The sequence below is a fragment of the Giraffa tippelskirchi genome, chromosome 5, assembly GCF_054371585.1.
Source record: "Giraffa tippelskirchi isolate mGirTip1 chromosome 5, T2T-mGirTip1v1.2.pri, whole genome shotgun sequence".
Lineage (NCBI taxonomy): Eukaryota > Metazoa > Chordata > Mammalia > Artiodactyla > Giraffidae > Giraffa > Giraffa tippelskirchi.
The window spans coordinates 9,953,057-9,968,891 of record NC_137279.1 but is presented as its reverse complement, the minus strand read 5'-3'; the positions used below and the strand labels follow the sequence as shown (position 1 = coordinate 9,968,891).

The 15,835-nt window shown below is 38.9% G+C and overlaps 1 protein-coding gene across 5 annotated transcripts in view; it reads right to left on the bottom strand.

Annotated features, from left to right (window-relative positions):
- Positions 1-432: 432 nt before the first annotated feature.
- The window catches only part of FLVCR1 (FLVCR choline and heme transporter 1), a 33,069-nt gene continuing 17,666 nt past the window's right edge, over positions 433-15,835 (bottom strand). For 4 of the 5 annotated variants that reach the window (XM_081489769.1, XM_081489764.1, XM_081489766.1 and 1 more), the window contains 7 exons: positions 11,430-11,497; positions 10,656-10,759; positions 8,914-9,024; positions 8,285-8,390; positions 7,956-8,067; positions 3,747-3,814; positions 433-3,571 (listed from right to left, as the gene is read on the bottom strand). In XM_081489769.1, coding sequence (XP_081345895.1) covers positions 3,497-3,571; positions 3,747-3,814; positions 7,956-8,067; positions 8,285-8,390; positions 8,914-9,024; positions 10,656-10,759; positions 11,430-11,497 — 644 coding nt within the window. In that variant the 3' untranslated portion in view covers positions 433-3,496. The remainder of the gene's footprint in view (positions 3,572-3,746; positions 3,815-7,955; positions 8,068-8,284; positions 8,391-8,913; positions 9,025-10,655; positions 10,760-11,429; positions 11,498-15,835) is intronic. The other variant, XM_081489765.1, reaches the window with a different exon arrangement.

Here is a 15,835-nt window from a genome sequence, read left to right as displayed (position 1 = left end):
AAAAAAAAAAAAAACTTTGGGAGTCTCTGCTGTAGACTAATCTTTTATCTGGCTTCTAGTCTTCATTACAATTTCCTTACTAGATAGTAACCTATTTATTATAACACAAGACTAGCTTTGGGAGGATTTGAAGTGGGCAGCCCCGTGCCTGGTCTGATTTCAATAGAACAGACTCCGCTGCCCTGCTCCCCAATTATCTTCTCTGTTGACCCTCCACAGGACCTCAGATTTCCCTCACTGGTGTTCTTTTGATGTAAGTCACCTGAATGCCTCTCTTCAAATCTAAATACATGTAAGTAGTAATTGCTGCTAGTTACCAGTCATTAATGCATTAAAATAATACCCAACTTTTTGAGTGTTGACTGTATCAACCTTAATTCTAAATGCTTTTCGTGTATCATCTCATTTAATGTTATGAAGCATGAACATGTATTTTCAATGAAGAAACTTGTAAATTGGTTTTATTAATCAACAAGGCCTTGAGGAACAGTGACACATATCCTAGGCTATAAGGTCTCACGCAGGTACATGGTAGCAGGAGAAAAAGGCAGAGGACAGTCTGGAGCTTAGGTGGAGTGTCCATGATGGCTCACGGTGGGGCCGCCAGACTGGCCAGTGAGAGGCAGACACCAAAGCAAGGGGAGGAGACTGAGCCCTGGCTCCTTTGCTGGCTCAGCTCTGACCTTGACCCTGACCCTGATCCTGGTGAGATCTGTTACCTGGTAATCCACAAACCACTTCTCTCTTGGCCCATTCTGAAATCTTGTAACCCTTTTTCTATTCCCCAAGTGTACTGAAGTATCAGAACTTAAAAAAAAAAAAAAAAAAGCCTTGCAAAATTAACATTACAAAAATAAATTTATCTGAGGTCTGAAATACTGAAGAACAAGCATATAGTTAAGTAGTACAAAGAGCAGAAATTAGAACATAAAAAATGACTTAAGACCAACAGGCATTCTTCTGGCAATACTCTATAAGTTTACATATATTTTTAAAGATATTTCTCCAACATTCACAAAAGGCAAAAGCTATATTTGCAACGTTTCAAAATACTTTTGAGAGCATCCAGTTTCTTTCTAAAATCACTCAATTAAAATGTACCCGAGTTACCCAACTCCATTTTCCAAAGATACAACAGAATTATATGATATTCTTGCTTGACATGTTACAAATTTAACTAAAAATACAAAAAATTTATCAATTCATTTTGTGTTCTGCCACATAATATTTCATTCTTTTTCTAATCAACAAGGACAAATACACATGACATATATGTATATACACTTTTCAGGAATAAAATATTCCAACTTTTATCTGTAATTTGTTCAAAACCTCAGGAATTTGACAAGGACATGATTATTTGAAACAACATTGACAGTTTAAAAATAAAAACAATCATTTAAAGGAGGAACCTTAAAATATATTTTTGGCCATAAAATCTGTGATGTGATTATCTAAGGAAGTTAATGATACAGCCTCATCTGCATGAGCTATCACCAACTGAACAAAAAGGCTGAAAACAGACTTTAAATTCCCTGTATCTACTAGGTAACAACCACAGTTGTTTATTCAATTGTCTGGGGAATTTTCCTTCAGCTAGATTTAAGCTCCTGTGGTACAATGATTTGGTCTATCCTCTGATGAGTGCATTTAAGATTCAAAAAATGATCTTTGAGACCAGATTTTACATTCATTATATATGGATGAGGAAAATGCTGCCTGGAGATTTACAGGGAAGCTAGAAACAGATCCACCAGGACACAGACCTGAAGTTCCTGATTCCCAGCTAAGTTCTTCTGGTAACATGTTCTCCAGGGTAAGATTCCACATAATTTACTGTCGTTTGGTTACGGAGACTGTTATCATTTTAATATTAAGCAATGCACATAGCGCGCCCAAATCAGAATTGCTAATTCACTTGAAGGGTATTCAAGGGAATACCTGATTGGCTTTTTGTGTTTATGTGGACACAATATAAATATTATGGCTGTTTCAATGTCATTACTCAATAAAGATGTTCCCTATCAGCTTAGAGAGTCAGGACATGAACAACATTGGGATTCTCACTGTAAACAAAACGCAGTGGTAGGCACTGTGGAAACGCATTTGGTCCTATTTTCCTTACCCTGAGCACAGAAAACAGCAGGCTGTTCCCGCAGGTCGGAGCCTGTGCGCATTTTGCGGTAAAGAAAGGAATCCACGTGCCCAGTGCACTGAGGGAGCACAGACGTGGGCGCGGGACTCCTCAGAGGAGAATGGTCTGAAGAAACGATGTTGTAGAATCAGAACAGACAGCATTTCAAGAAGTCTCCCCTAGTTGGGAACACCAGGTCGACCTGAAGTTATTAGAAATCTCCTTATCTCAGGAATCGTCAAGGCCAAAGTATAAGGTGTGATACAAGAAGCCGGGAAAAAGCCCGGGAAACACAGGGTGAAATGGTCTTACTAAAAATCTATATATACTGAAGGGGGAAAAAAAAAGTAAAAAAGGCAACAGATACAAAACTACTCAATCTCAAGTTGGAGTGAAAAAACATAGTAAATGTAGTGTTAGCTTTCTTATAATGACTGGGAAAGCAGCATAGAGAAGAACCCAGGGCGATGAGTCTGTGTCTGGGCTTCTTCGCTGAACGAGAACATAAGCCTAAAACCAAAGTTACGAGTTCCGTCTACACACTGAAGAGTTTTTATGGCCACAGACAGTACCCGTTACAAAGCAGCTTCTAATGAGAATGGTAAGGAATGGGAAAAATCATAGAGGTCATCTGAAAGTCTCATCCCAACAGCGTAATGACCAAATGTGGTGGGTTAAAAGTATCGTATTGACATACTGTATTCACACTGAGGGGCTTAGACAGTTGGTATCAACAACGCAAGTGAAGTGAAGTGAAAGTTGCTCAGTCGTGTCCAACTCTTTGCAACTCCATGGATAGCCCATGGAATTCTCCAGGCCAGAGTACTGGAGTGGGTAGCCTTTCCCTTCTCCAGGGGATCTTCCAAACCCAGGGATCGAACCCAGGTCTCCCACATTGCAGGCAGATTCTTTATCAGTTGAGCCACAAGGGAAGCCCAAGGATACTGGAGTGGGTAGCCTATCCCTTCTCCAGCAGATCTTCCAGATTAGGAATCGAACCGGGGTCTCCTGCATTGCAGGCGGATTCTTTACCAAATGAGTTACCAGGGATGGAAAGGGAGATAATTAAGAATATACTGTTCACTTGGTTCCACTGGATGGCATATTTATATAAACAAATTGCATGTACTACTATGTAATTTGAAGGGCGTGGACCTCCATATTATCATTTTAGAAAGCCTCCTAAGCTTCTATTTTCTACATTAAAATGATGTCAGCAAAAGTACTTTAAATTAACAATTAAATAAAAACAGTAACTGCACTTAGGAGTCACATGATTTTCAAGTAAGTGTCCATTCTCCATAACCTATAAACCAGGCTTTACCACTCAATTATCACATGATGTTAACTTTTCCTTTCACATCAAATTGCTGACTCTGACTGTTTGGACATCAGGATAGTTTTTGATTCTTGATCTGTGGGGCTATCAACTGGTACCTGTAGAAAGGATAAGAAGATAAAAAAATTTACATTACGTATCTGGCATATGTCATTATGACAGATCCACAGTTGACTCAGGAATTAAAAAACAGGCTGACTACATAGATGGCTTTACACTTACTCTATGCACACATTTCTCAATAGTATAATCATAAAAATATTCACTACTCACAGCCTTAATATCACCATTTGTAATTCCTTTATTTATATTGTGTCTTTTCAGATCGGACTTGATTAAGGCTGCAAACAGAGAAGGATTAATGAAGTTACCACAGAGTATGTATACTTTTTTCTAAGCAGTGCAAAATCTTTTTTGATATTGTCAAATGTAGCACACTATGGTACCGTAATATTCCATAACATTATTGTAGCCTGAAAAAAAGAACACTACCTAAGTCATTAACTTAATTAGCAAGTTATTCATTAGTGAACAAACACAGGATGCTAAGAACCAAGACACAAAGATGAAACGTGCAATTCTTTCTCTAAAGAACCCTCTAATCTAGGGAAAGGCTTCTCTGGTGGCTCAGATGGTAAAGAATCTGCCTGCAATCAGGAGACGTGGGTTTGATCCCTGGGTCGGGAAGATCCCCTGGAGAAGGGAATGGCACCCATTCCAGGATTCTTGCCTGGGAAATCCCATGACAGCAGAGCCTGGTGGGCTACAGTCTATGGGGCTGCAAACGAGTCAGACACAACTGAGTGACGAAACAACAACAATCTATGGGAAACACTGACATGCAAACAATTTTAACATTTTATAACAACTCCCGTAATGTAGGCAGACAGGATACAGTGGAAGCGTGGGGAAAATGTCTGTGTCAGCTGAAGGAAATAAGGAAAGGCTTACCAGAGGAGACATGTTTGAATTGAAACTTGAAAAAATGAGTGGGCACTTGTCAAGCAGATAAGAGGAGAGGGGAAGGCATTCCGGGCAGGCGGAAACCAGTGCATGCCAAGAGATCAGGACAGGAAGAGCAGTCTATTCCCGGCACCCGTGGCGGTCTGTGATCGGCGGAGCATCAAGTACAAGAGGGAGACGGGAGACGGTGGGAGAGGAGGCTGGGTTGGCAGGTCGACGCCGTGAGTGACTGGGGAGGCACGGCTGGGCCGTGTGTTAGGGATCAGTCAGGCGGCTATGGGGGGGTGTGATCAGCAACAAAGCCGGTCAAGAGGCTTTCATCCTGCTGAAGGTGGTAAGGCCTGAATATGTGAGAAATGGTGATACAGGGACAGAACTCAGAGATATTTTAGAATTGAAGCAGTAAGACTCAGTGGTTTGAAAGGATACAAAAAAATGGGGGTTGGGGAGGGGGAAGTGGGCGACTCGCTTGAGCAATTAAATGGATGGTGGCTTCCCTGGTAGCTCAGACTGTAAAGAATCTGTCTGCCAAGGCAGGAGACACAGGTTCGATCCTTGGGTCAGAAAGCTCTCCTGGAGAAGGGAATGGAAACCCACTCCAGTATTCTTGCCTGGAGAATTCCATGAACAGAGAAACCTGGTATAGGCTACAGTCCACGGGGTCACAAACAATCGGACATGACAGAGTGACTAACACTTTCACTTTCTCTGGTCCTAGTTACTGAAACTGAAAATATGAAAAGGACAGGTGTGGTGGGAAGATGGTAAGTTCTGTTCTGGACAGGTCGAGTATAAAATCCCGTGGGACATTCAGGTCCAAGGATAAATGTATGATTACACATACTGGTCTGAAATGTAAAAGAGATCAGGGTCTGGAGGTACAGATTTGAAAGTTACCAGTGTTAATGTGGTAGTTAAAGCCACAGACCACACAACGAGTGTAAAATAAGAAAAGGTACAAATTGGTGGGTAGTTAAATAATCTAATTGCTCATAAAGCAAAGTTGAAATGAAAGGTAAAAGTAAAATCAGTCTTAAAAGTTAGACTACTGCTTCTTTAGAAATTCACACTACCCCTTAGAATTCTGTAATTGATAGCAACATTTTAGAAATTCAGATATTTAGGCAAAGATACTTGGATATATGTAAAATGGCCTTTCTGATTATATTTAAATGATTTTAAAGAAACTGGTGATGTAACGAGCTCCCAATTACAAGCAACTTGATATTAAAACAGCACTCTTGGGCTTCCCTGGTGGTCCAGTGGGTAAGAATCCACCTGCCAACACAGGAGACATGGGTTCCATCCCTGATTTGGGAAGATCTCACATGCTGCAGAGCAACTAAGCCCATGCACCACAACTACTGAGGCTCTAGAGCCCGTGAGATGCAACTACTGAGCTACGTGCTGCAACTACTGAGCTATAAGCCGCAACTACTGAAGCCTGCATGTCCTAGAGCCCATGCTCTGCAACAAGAGAAGCCACCGCAATGAGCTCACACACCACAACAGAGAGTTGCCCCCTGCTGCTGCTGCTGCTGCTGCTGCTAAGTCGCTTCAGTCGTGTCCAACTCTATGCGACCCCATAGACAGCAGCCCACCAGGCTCCTCCATCCATGGGATTTTCCAGGCAAGAGTACCAGAGTGGGGTGCCATTGCCTTCTCCGGAGTTGCCCCCGGTTTGCTACAACTAGAGAAAGCCTGTGCACAGCAATGAAGATTTGGAGCAGCCAAAAATAAATAAATAAATAAATAAATCACTCTTTAAACCGCACCAGTGATTGACATCAATTGGTCTGCCTGACACTGTTCTACAAGTCCACTAAATCAAAGATGCTACTCATTTTACAGAGGGAAACTGTGTATCTCTCTACCATTAATATTAATCAAAGAACTGAGAAACACTATGACATGTTTAGAAACATTTTTTTTCAATGTGCATAAATGGGGCTAAGGAGTGGATATATATTATATATGTGAAGCATAGTGCTTCACAGAGAACAGTCAACACTGGAAAAGCAGATGCACTGTATTTAAATGGTAATTCTGTCAAAATAAGACCTGCCAGCAATTCTCAGAAAAAAATGTAAAAAAGAAAAGGTATCACCTTCAGCACACCTCAGGAATCTCTCAGCCCTCTTTCCTCTGTCTGTACAAATGACTACTGGCTACAAATCCATCGTACTCTCTCCAGTAAAACACGCAACACATGAGAGACATTAATTAGCATTTTTAAATGGTAAAACTGTCAATGTAAAACTGATTTTAAAGAGCTTTTTTTTACACTTAATTTTCTGTACTTGACCTGTTTGAATTAACATTTATGAATCTTACTATAAGATAAAATGAATAGAGAACCCAACACTGTTCCCTTTTTTGGTGCAGCAGTAACACTCTATTTGATACCTATGTGTTACTTTCCTGGAAATTGAGAATCAATATGGGATTACTTATGACAGATCGGTAGTTAAGGTAGTTTATGTACTACATTACAATACATTCAGTTACAAAACATTCAGTTTCACGTGTTTCATTTTACTAACTGAAGAGAATAGGGGGAAAACGCTTCCTTGGTAGGATTTTTTCTTTGAGGAAACAGTACACTCAGGCCCTTTGAGTGTAATGGACAAATGAGAGTGACCTTAAGTGGCTGTATATTTCCAAAGTAAGTGCTTATCACTGCTAAGAGCTCATACTGGGGGTTTCAAAAAGGATGACCAGGTGTTCAACAAATACAAAGAAGCCTTGATTCACATCTTTCTGTTAGATTCTATCCCTGAATTAAGTTATAGCAGATCAAAAAAAACAAAAAACAAAAACAATCCCTCTCCAAGTCTCCATGGCTTCTGTCTCTCATGTGGACAAGGAATGCAGAAAGAAACTACCGAAGTGAAATAGCAGTAGAGGCCAACACGGGCCTGGAAGCACTACTGGATATAAGTCTTGCTTCTGTTTCTTTTAGCCATGCCCCTTGGCTTGTCAAATCTTAGTTCCCCAACCAGGGGTAGAACCAGGGGGAGCATGTGTGGGGAGGTGGGGCTGAGCCCGGGATGACCGGGCTACAATAGCAGCCTGCATGATCAGACAGGTCCTAGGTGCCAGACCCTGCCAGGAGCTTTTCATCAACTGTCTCAGTTAGTCCTCATAGCAAGCCCTTAAGGCAAGCTTTTAATATCCTATTATATAAATGAAAAAGGAGAATGAGAGAGGTTGGGTAACTTGTCTAAAGTCACACAGCTAATGAGCAGCAAAATCTGAACTTGAGGCCAGTTCTGTCCATCCCAAGTCTTTACTAACACTTGTTACAATGGTTTTGTTTTCCAGGCATGGTAACTGCATTGAATTTGAAACCTCAAAAATGAATCCATAGATTCATATCCCTGAAGGGAAACAACATCCTGCCTTTTATTTCATTTTTTTTCCTTGAGTTCTGCCAAGTCTTGAGAAGCAACAGAAATGAAAATTAAATACAAAGACAATGCAACACAAGTACTTCTGGCAGGCATACACCCTAATTACCTGTTAAAATGATGCCTCCAAACATCCAAACACAGAGGAAAATGTTGCCTGTTTCAGGCCCATATGCTGATGTAAGCTTTCCTTGAGCCAATGTGAATAAGATTCCAAATATCTAAAATAAAGTAAGAGAAATATTTTATTAAGATTGCTGTTAAAAACAAATACAGTATTTCCCCCAGAACTTAACTACTTTATTCATATGATTCAGCTTCTAGAAACATGCATTGAAAGGTGGAATTTTTAAAAACAAAAGCTACAGTCAAATTCATTATCCGTTAGAATATTTGGTAAACTCATGGTCTCAGATTTAAGAGAAATCAGAGGTTTACCTGTGCAGCAGCATTGAGAAGACCAGATGAAGTCCCTTCAGACTCAGGGTAAGTGATTTCAACAGCAAATTCGAAACCCAAGGGGAGGTAACCAGTCATGAAGAAACTACCGAAAATAAAGTCAAAATCACAGAAGAAATCATTGGAAGGACAATATCACCTGTTGATGCAACTGCTTTACTTCTCCGACTTGTTATAATTATCAAATAAGTGGAAGTGTTGAGGTTGGTGTGTGAAACGGAGGCACTATTATGATTCGCCAATTACCCCGAGGACGGGAGAGCCGAGAAGCAAAACTGAGAACTAGGAAGCAAAACAATTCCCAACTGTTTTCCAGAGAAAAATATACTTCCAGTTTTCTAAGTCAGTTTTGTTTCTAGCCAAGTAAAGAGACTTTGGGTTAAGTAAGGCTCATCCATTTTTCACCTACAGCAATAGCAAAAAATAATTTTGAATTATTTTTTATAGCTCTAAAGAATTATACATTTATGTACACATGACAGATCTTTTTTAAAGTTTAAAATATTAAAGGACTTTTGAATGAACTTTAAACAATGAAAAGCCACAGTAACAATACTTCAGCATTCTAACAGAACACTATCATTCCTTTTAACATGTGTGATGCTTACCCAAGCAACCCCCCAGTGACAAACACGATGGTAATATGTCCAAGGTTCAGTGTGAAAGTAAAGACAACCATTCCAACAAAAGACAGAACGTAAACGGTCAGGGTAGTATGTCTAAAACAAAAACAACAGAATTATTAGTGTTCTGTCTGATTTCCTTAGGCACGTAAAAATCATGTGGCTAACTCTGCTCTGTCCGTATGGTAATAAATTCTTCAGATTTCAAGACTCACCCCTTCTTATCTACGGAAAATGGTTCCACCAGGCATGGACTTGAAAGATTAAATTGAAGTTTCAAAAGTTTCAGTTTGCAGCCGACAACAAAAGTCACCTCATATCCAATGCTCAGACAAAGGAATACCCATAAGGATAAAAATAATTTTTATGGCACCAAATGGGATATGGATGGTTCCCTATCTGCATTTCAAGATTCAGATCAAATTCTGCCTCTTCCACAATACTTTTCCTAACCACTGCAGCTTACAAGATTCTCCTTTTTTTCAAACTCCCTAATCATTTTCTATGTACATGATTGACACTTGACATCTATTTTAGTCTGTTATATGATTATTGAATTTTACATGCATGAACACCTTAATTTTTCCCAATTAGACTGCAAAGGTCCTCAGGACAGGGATCAAATATTGCTTCCCACGATTCCTAGCTAAGAGTGATGCACATAACAAGAGCTTGGTGAATGAACAGCAGTTATCCTGAGAAGAAAGCCAGGGCAACAAAGAACATCTGTATGTCAACCTGTTTCCCAATTATAAAATGGACCAAAGACTATTGATAAATATAAATCCTTTACACATACTCTCTTCATCTACAAATTTAATGGGTTTCATTCTAAGCTACCATTACATTATAATGAAGCCCCAGTAAGTGCTGTTTTAAATCATGTGAGAATTATTTGGAGAATTTTAAAATCAGAGATACTTTGAAAGGGCTTAGATAATGTTATCAAACATATCTTAGGCCTTGAAAGGTATAGAGGACACAGTCCAATTACTTCATTCATTCACAGTTCCATTCATTCATTTCTCCCAAACACATGAGAAATCTCTGTCTGTTAGGAAATGCAGCTATTCTTCTTCTACTCTTTTTTAGATGTAGCTGTTCTTTAAAGGCCCAGTGCAAAAGTTGCTGCCTTGGAAAGCCCCTTTCTCAGTCTCCCAGTTGGTATTACTCACCTTTTCTTTTGTATTAGCATTTTCCTGGTTCCCATATAGATACACAATTAATAGAGCATCTTCATATTATCTATTACAGTATTATAGTCAAGTGTTATTACAGTTTTAGGGCATTTTAGCCAAAAACTTTTTATTAAAATGCCTTATGCTCACTAATAATTTTTTGATAGGAAAAAATCTTTTTATTTGTTTTTAAGTTCACAACATGAGAAAACAGCAGTATAAAGTCTCTATCAAAAGTCAAATGTTTCTCAGAAAGGGCTCCTTTTGGAATAGAACTGATCTATTCTGGAGTGGTATATGTAAGTATTATTAGAGGAGAGGTGAGTTCATAAGGTATGCAGGTTCTCAAAGTTGAAATAAATACGACCAATAAGACAATAGAGAGACCACTGAAACATTCAGAACTGAAGGGAACCCAAAAGTGCCTAGACTGCAAGTCTTTGAGCAATAATAATACTTTTTAAATTTCTTAGAATGAAAAGTAAAGGTTCCCTTAAAACCAAAATACCTTAGGTTGTACACCATACATTTTTGCCTGCTTTCACTTACTTGTATGTTTTGGTATAATCCAGCCATAAGCCACAAAGAATAGATCCCACCATTCCAGCTAATACCAGTGTTAGCCCAATCCTTCCAGCGTTCACTTCTTCGCCCTTAAAATTTTTTTCAAAAGAAGTTGATCAGACACCTCAAATTCAAAAAGATCCTTCACATTCCCATACCTTCTCATGTCAATGGAAATAAGCAGATACAATTAAGCATACAATATAACATGAAGAATTCAGTATGTGTATTACGGTGAATGGACATTCTACATTAAAACAAAAAAACGAAACAAAACCTGACATATGGGAGAAATCAAAAAGGAAATTTTTCTTGATCCTCCATGGTTAGAAGGACAATGATTTTTGTTAGAATTCTTAAGTAATTCATAGGTGTCTGAAAAGAAAGTTAATCTGATAGCTTTTACATATAACTGCTTTCTCTTTTCAAAAGGAAAGCGAGATCAGGGCTTGCTATTTACTTCTTTATATTTGTGTTGGTTTCTTTTACATTTTTTTGTTCTTGTCTCATATAACCAGTCACACTATCCCTTTAAAAAAGAATAAAGAAAAAGACAGAGGTATTGTCAAAACAATAATGACTTCTGCTTTCTATGTTGTTTTATAAATTGGATTAAATGTAATCTCAATTGAAATAAGTATAAATCTTTTATAGCAACAAGGTCATACATTTTTAGTCTTATGACCATGCTCACAGGAATTATATCGCTGAAGAGAAGTTCTCGGCCAGGCATGCAACACAATATTGGCAGAAGCTTACCTCATAACGTGTCAGTATCATTTGATTTAATAATGTTGAGACTGAATAAAATGCTCCAGTCATGATACCTACAATGATAAAGAGAAAACTATCAATGTGCCATGTACGAGTTTATAAAGTGATATGGAGCACTCTGTGACAATTGTGAAAATACAATGTCTTCTTAGACAGTTGACAGAAAAAATTGAGACCTCTCACTACTCCCTTTCAAGATGTAGACTGATCAATGTTAACACCTAAACTTGGTAGAGATTACGATTGTAGAATTCTGTCATTACATCATTTACTATTATTTAGATTCAGACATACGGGCCAGAAATCACAGTCCCATGCATAACACTGTGTAATAGCAATCAAGCAACTGATTGCTTCCTGAGCACCTATGCAAGTTAATGAATGTAAAAGCATTAAGACAGAATCCCTGTTTCAGCCATCTCACCCCTGCATCAAAGACGTACAAGGAAATTAGGAAGACAATGTTAATTAAAAAATACTTTAAAAGGGAAAGTTAAAAACAGCTGGTTATCAGGAAGCATGTGACTAGGTTTGAATCATGGAGTTTCTTCACATATGTTGTATCACTTTAGGTCTATGCCTCTTAACCTAGCTGAAATTTAAGCTTATTATTTTTCTATTAAATAGTTCAAGCATACAAAATAGTACAGAGATTAATTTAACAAATACCCTTACTCATCACTCTCTTACAAACATTAACATTCTGTTATCTTTGCTTCAGATTCATTTTTTCAGATCTTCCTTAATCCTATTCTTTCTCAGAGGTAATCCCTATCCTGACCTTCATATTTATCACGGCAGATATTATAACATATGTATATCAATAAACAATAGAATTATTCTGCTTGTATTTAAATTTGAAACAAATAATATGGCATTGTATCCATCCGCAATTTGCTCATTTCACGGTTTTGAGATTTAGCCATGTTGATACTTTTAGTTCTACCTCATCAGTTTTTTCTGGTGTATAATAGTTCACTGTGCAAATATACTTCAATTTAACTCTCTTGTCCTAAGTCAATAGATACTTTAAGGCTTTTTCCAGCTTTTCACTATTTAAAACAATATTGCAATAAATATTGCTTTTGTTCTTATGTACATAAGGGTTTCTCTAAGCAAAAATCTAGAAGTAAAACTTCTACTTTCTGGATATAGCCAAATTGCTCTTCAAAATGGTTGTACCAGTTTACACTACCAACAGAGTTCCTTTACTCTACGTTCTTGATAATCATCAGATTTTTAAAACAAATTTTTTTGCCAATTTAAATGTGTGTGATATTGTATCTCACTCTGGTTTTGATTTGCATTTCCTCGATTCCTAATAAGGTTGAGCATCATAAATAAGCCACACACACACACACACATATAAATGCCTTCCGATTTCCCTGGATCGTTTGCTCTTTTCTTAGTGATTAGCAGGAGTCACTTTTATATTGTCGGTGCAAAGCCTTTGTTGGTTACATGCATTGAAGACATTTTCTCATGGTTTATGTCTTGTCTTTCAGAAAATATCATTAGTTTAATTTAATCATATATATCAATTTTTTAATTTAGGGCTTTTTTTTTGCATCAGAAAGTTCTTTTAAGAATACTAAAGATGGTTTCCTATATTAGCTTCTAAAACATTAAAGTTCTGGCAACTTCCCTGTGTTTAAGACTCTGCACTTTGACTGCAGGAGTGGGTTTGATCCCTGGTCAGGAAACTAAGATTCCACCTGCCAGGCCTCAAGGCCAAAAAATAAAAACCAAAAAAGCATTCAAGTTCTGATTTTTACCCTTTAGTCTTCAATCCACAATTCATGTTCTAACTTCACATTATTTCTCCTCTATGGATAATCAATTGTCCCAAGACGATTAACTATGTAGTTTCTTGTCTACCAATACCAAGTTTTCATATATGCATAATGTTCTAGTCACCACGTTGCTGTTGTTCAGTTGCGAAGTCGTGTCTGACTCTTTTGTGATCCCGTATAGCCTGCCAGGCTCCTCAGTCCATGGGATTTCCCAGGCAAGAATACTGGAGTGGAATGCCTTTTCCTTCTCCAGGGGATCTTCTGCTGTTTGCAAATATTCTAGTTTTTTTCCACGCAGGCACTTAGTGGCATGGCCATATGACTATAAAAGTGAGCAAAAGTGCTAGCTCTCCTTTTCTTAGTAATCATGGAAGCATGTGTTGAGATATCAGCCTGGCTCTCTGAGCAACTTGCAGTCTGTTCACAGTGGACACGGCATTGGCAGGCTGTGCCATTTGATGTGCTAGGCCACTAAGATCTTTTTTGGTGGGGTTTATTGCTAACCCAGCCTGTGCCCACCGACACACAGCGGGAGGCCCCTGGGGTCCCTGCTGTGTTCCAGTGATCCGTCTCAGTTCAGTTCCGCTGCTCGGTTGTGTCCAACTCTTTGTGACTAACTGTCTAACTAACTGTCTATCCCTTACTAATACACGGCATCTCATTTCCACTGCTCTAGAAACCTTGATATCTGGGAATTAGTTCCTCACTTTGTTCTTTATCAAAACTATCTTTGCTGCTCTTGGCCCTCACAGGAATCTTACAAATAGCCAAGTTCCATGACAAACCCTGTTTTAAGTTGGAGGTTGCTAGCTGAGGCCTGTGTCCAGAGATCTTATCAAAAGCCCCTGCGTAGCGAGCGTGTGTTACTCACTTCCCACTGAGTTCAGGAATGCACAGAGACCCAGCCAGGTTAGGCTGAGGAGGCCAAGGACAACAAAAGAGGCCTGTGCTGAGGCTTGAGTGTACTCTACTGCCTGTACCCTGCGGTGGCCTCACTCCCACTCCAGACTCAGCGAGGAGAGCCAGAGTCTGGATGAGGAATTATCACAGCAACGAGTATTGCTACCTGAATCTAGAGTGAGATACCTGTCTGAGTTTCAGATAGCAAGTAGCTACAGCTGGGATATAAGTGATGATAAGTTTCTCCAAATAGTCCTAATGCCAAAAAAAAAAAAAAAGATTTCTCAGTCTTTTTGGTTTCTTGAGTTTTGGACACTGAAAACCTGTCCTAGGAGTGTGGTACCTAGCCAAACTATCCCATGGGCAAGTCTGCCCCAATCTTTTCTACATAATACTAGCCATGGATGGAGCAGACAAGGACACTTCTAAAAGGTGGGATATGACCCTTACTCAGACATTATGACCCCTTTGGCGATGAACGTCAAGTCAACAAACTTCTCCAACTGTTCTAGGGAATATTATTGAACTCTCTGCAGTGTTTCCCAACTCCTTCCTTCTGATTCCTTCAACAAGTAAACTCTGTTCAGTTTCCAGAGCCTCTGTATGTGTCTGACCTTTCCATCAATCCAAATCTACAACTGGCATTTGTTAATACAGTGGTCCTGTAAGGCTAACTGGCATTATTACAATGTTGAGTCCTCCATAAACCTGGTATATCCCTCCACTTAAATTAGTCCTTCTCTTACATCTTTCATGTTTTATAATTTCTAAAGTTCTTCTTTTAAGTATAGCTGTTTTGGGGGCTTCCCAGGTGGCTTACTGGTAAAGAACCCACCTACCAATGCAGGAGATGCAGAAAACTCAGGATCGATCCCTGGGTTGGGAAGATCCTCTGGAGGGGGGCGTGGCAACCCACCCCAGTATTCTTGTCTAGAGAATCCCACGGATGGAGGAACCTGGCGGACTACAGTCCACGGGGTCGCAAAGAGTCGGACACGACTGGGCGACTGAGCAGGAGCACTAGCATAGCTGATTTACATGAAGTTCTTTTCAGTAGATTTATTCCCAGGCATCTTATACTTCTGGCTGCTATTATAAAAAGTATCTTTTTATAGGAATGCAGTTGATATTTTCACATTGTTATGTATTTAATATTATTAATTCTAACAGAGAATGTAGGTTCTCTTGCATTATTTTGTAGACCGTGGGGTTAGCAAACATTTTCTGTAACAGGACAGACAGTAAATACTTTTAGCTTTGCAGGCTGTATGGTCTCTGATGTGGCTGCTCTCATAGTTCAAAAGCAGCCATAGCAGAAAATATGTAAGTGAATAAAATGTTATTTATAAAAACAGGCAATGGCCAGATTTGGCTCATAAGACAGTTTGCTGACCTCTGATATACACAGTCATGTTATCTGTGAATAAAGCATCTTTTTTCTTTCCAATTCATGTACTTTTAATTTCCCTGTATTAGTGGGCCAGCCAGGACTTTCAGTTGGATGCTGAGCAGAAGTGGTGACAATAAGCATCCTTGTTCTAAGGGATATTTCTTATTGATTCTCAAGGGTAATGCTTCTGAGCTTCTGTCTTTGGAAAGATGCTTGCTACAGGGTTTTTGTAGATAAACTTTGTCAGGTTCAGAAAGTTTATTTTTCTCACAGATGGCTAAGAGTCTTTAACCAATGGGTACTGTATT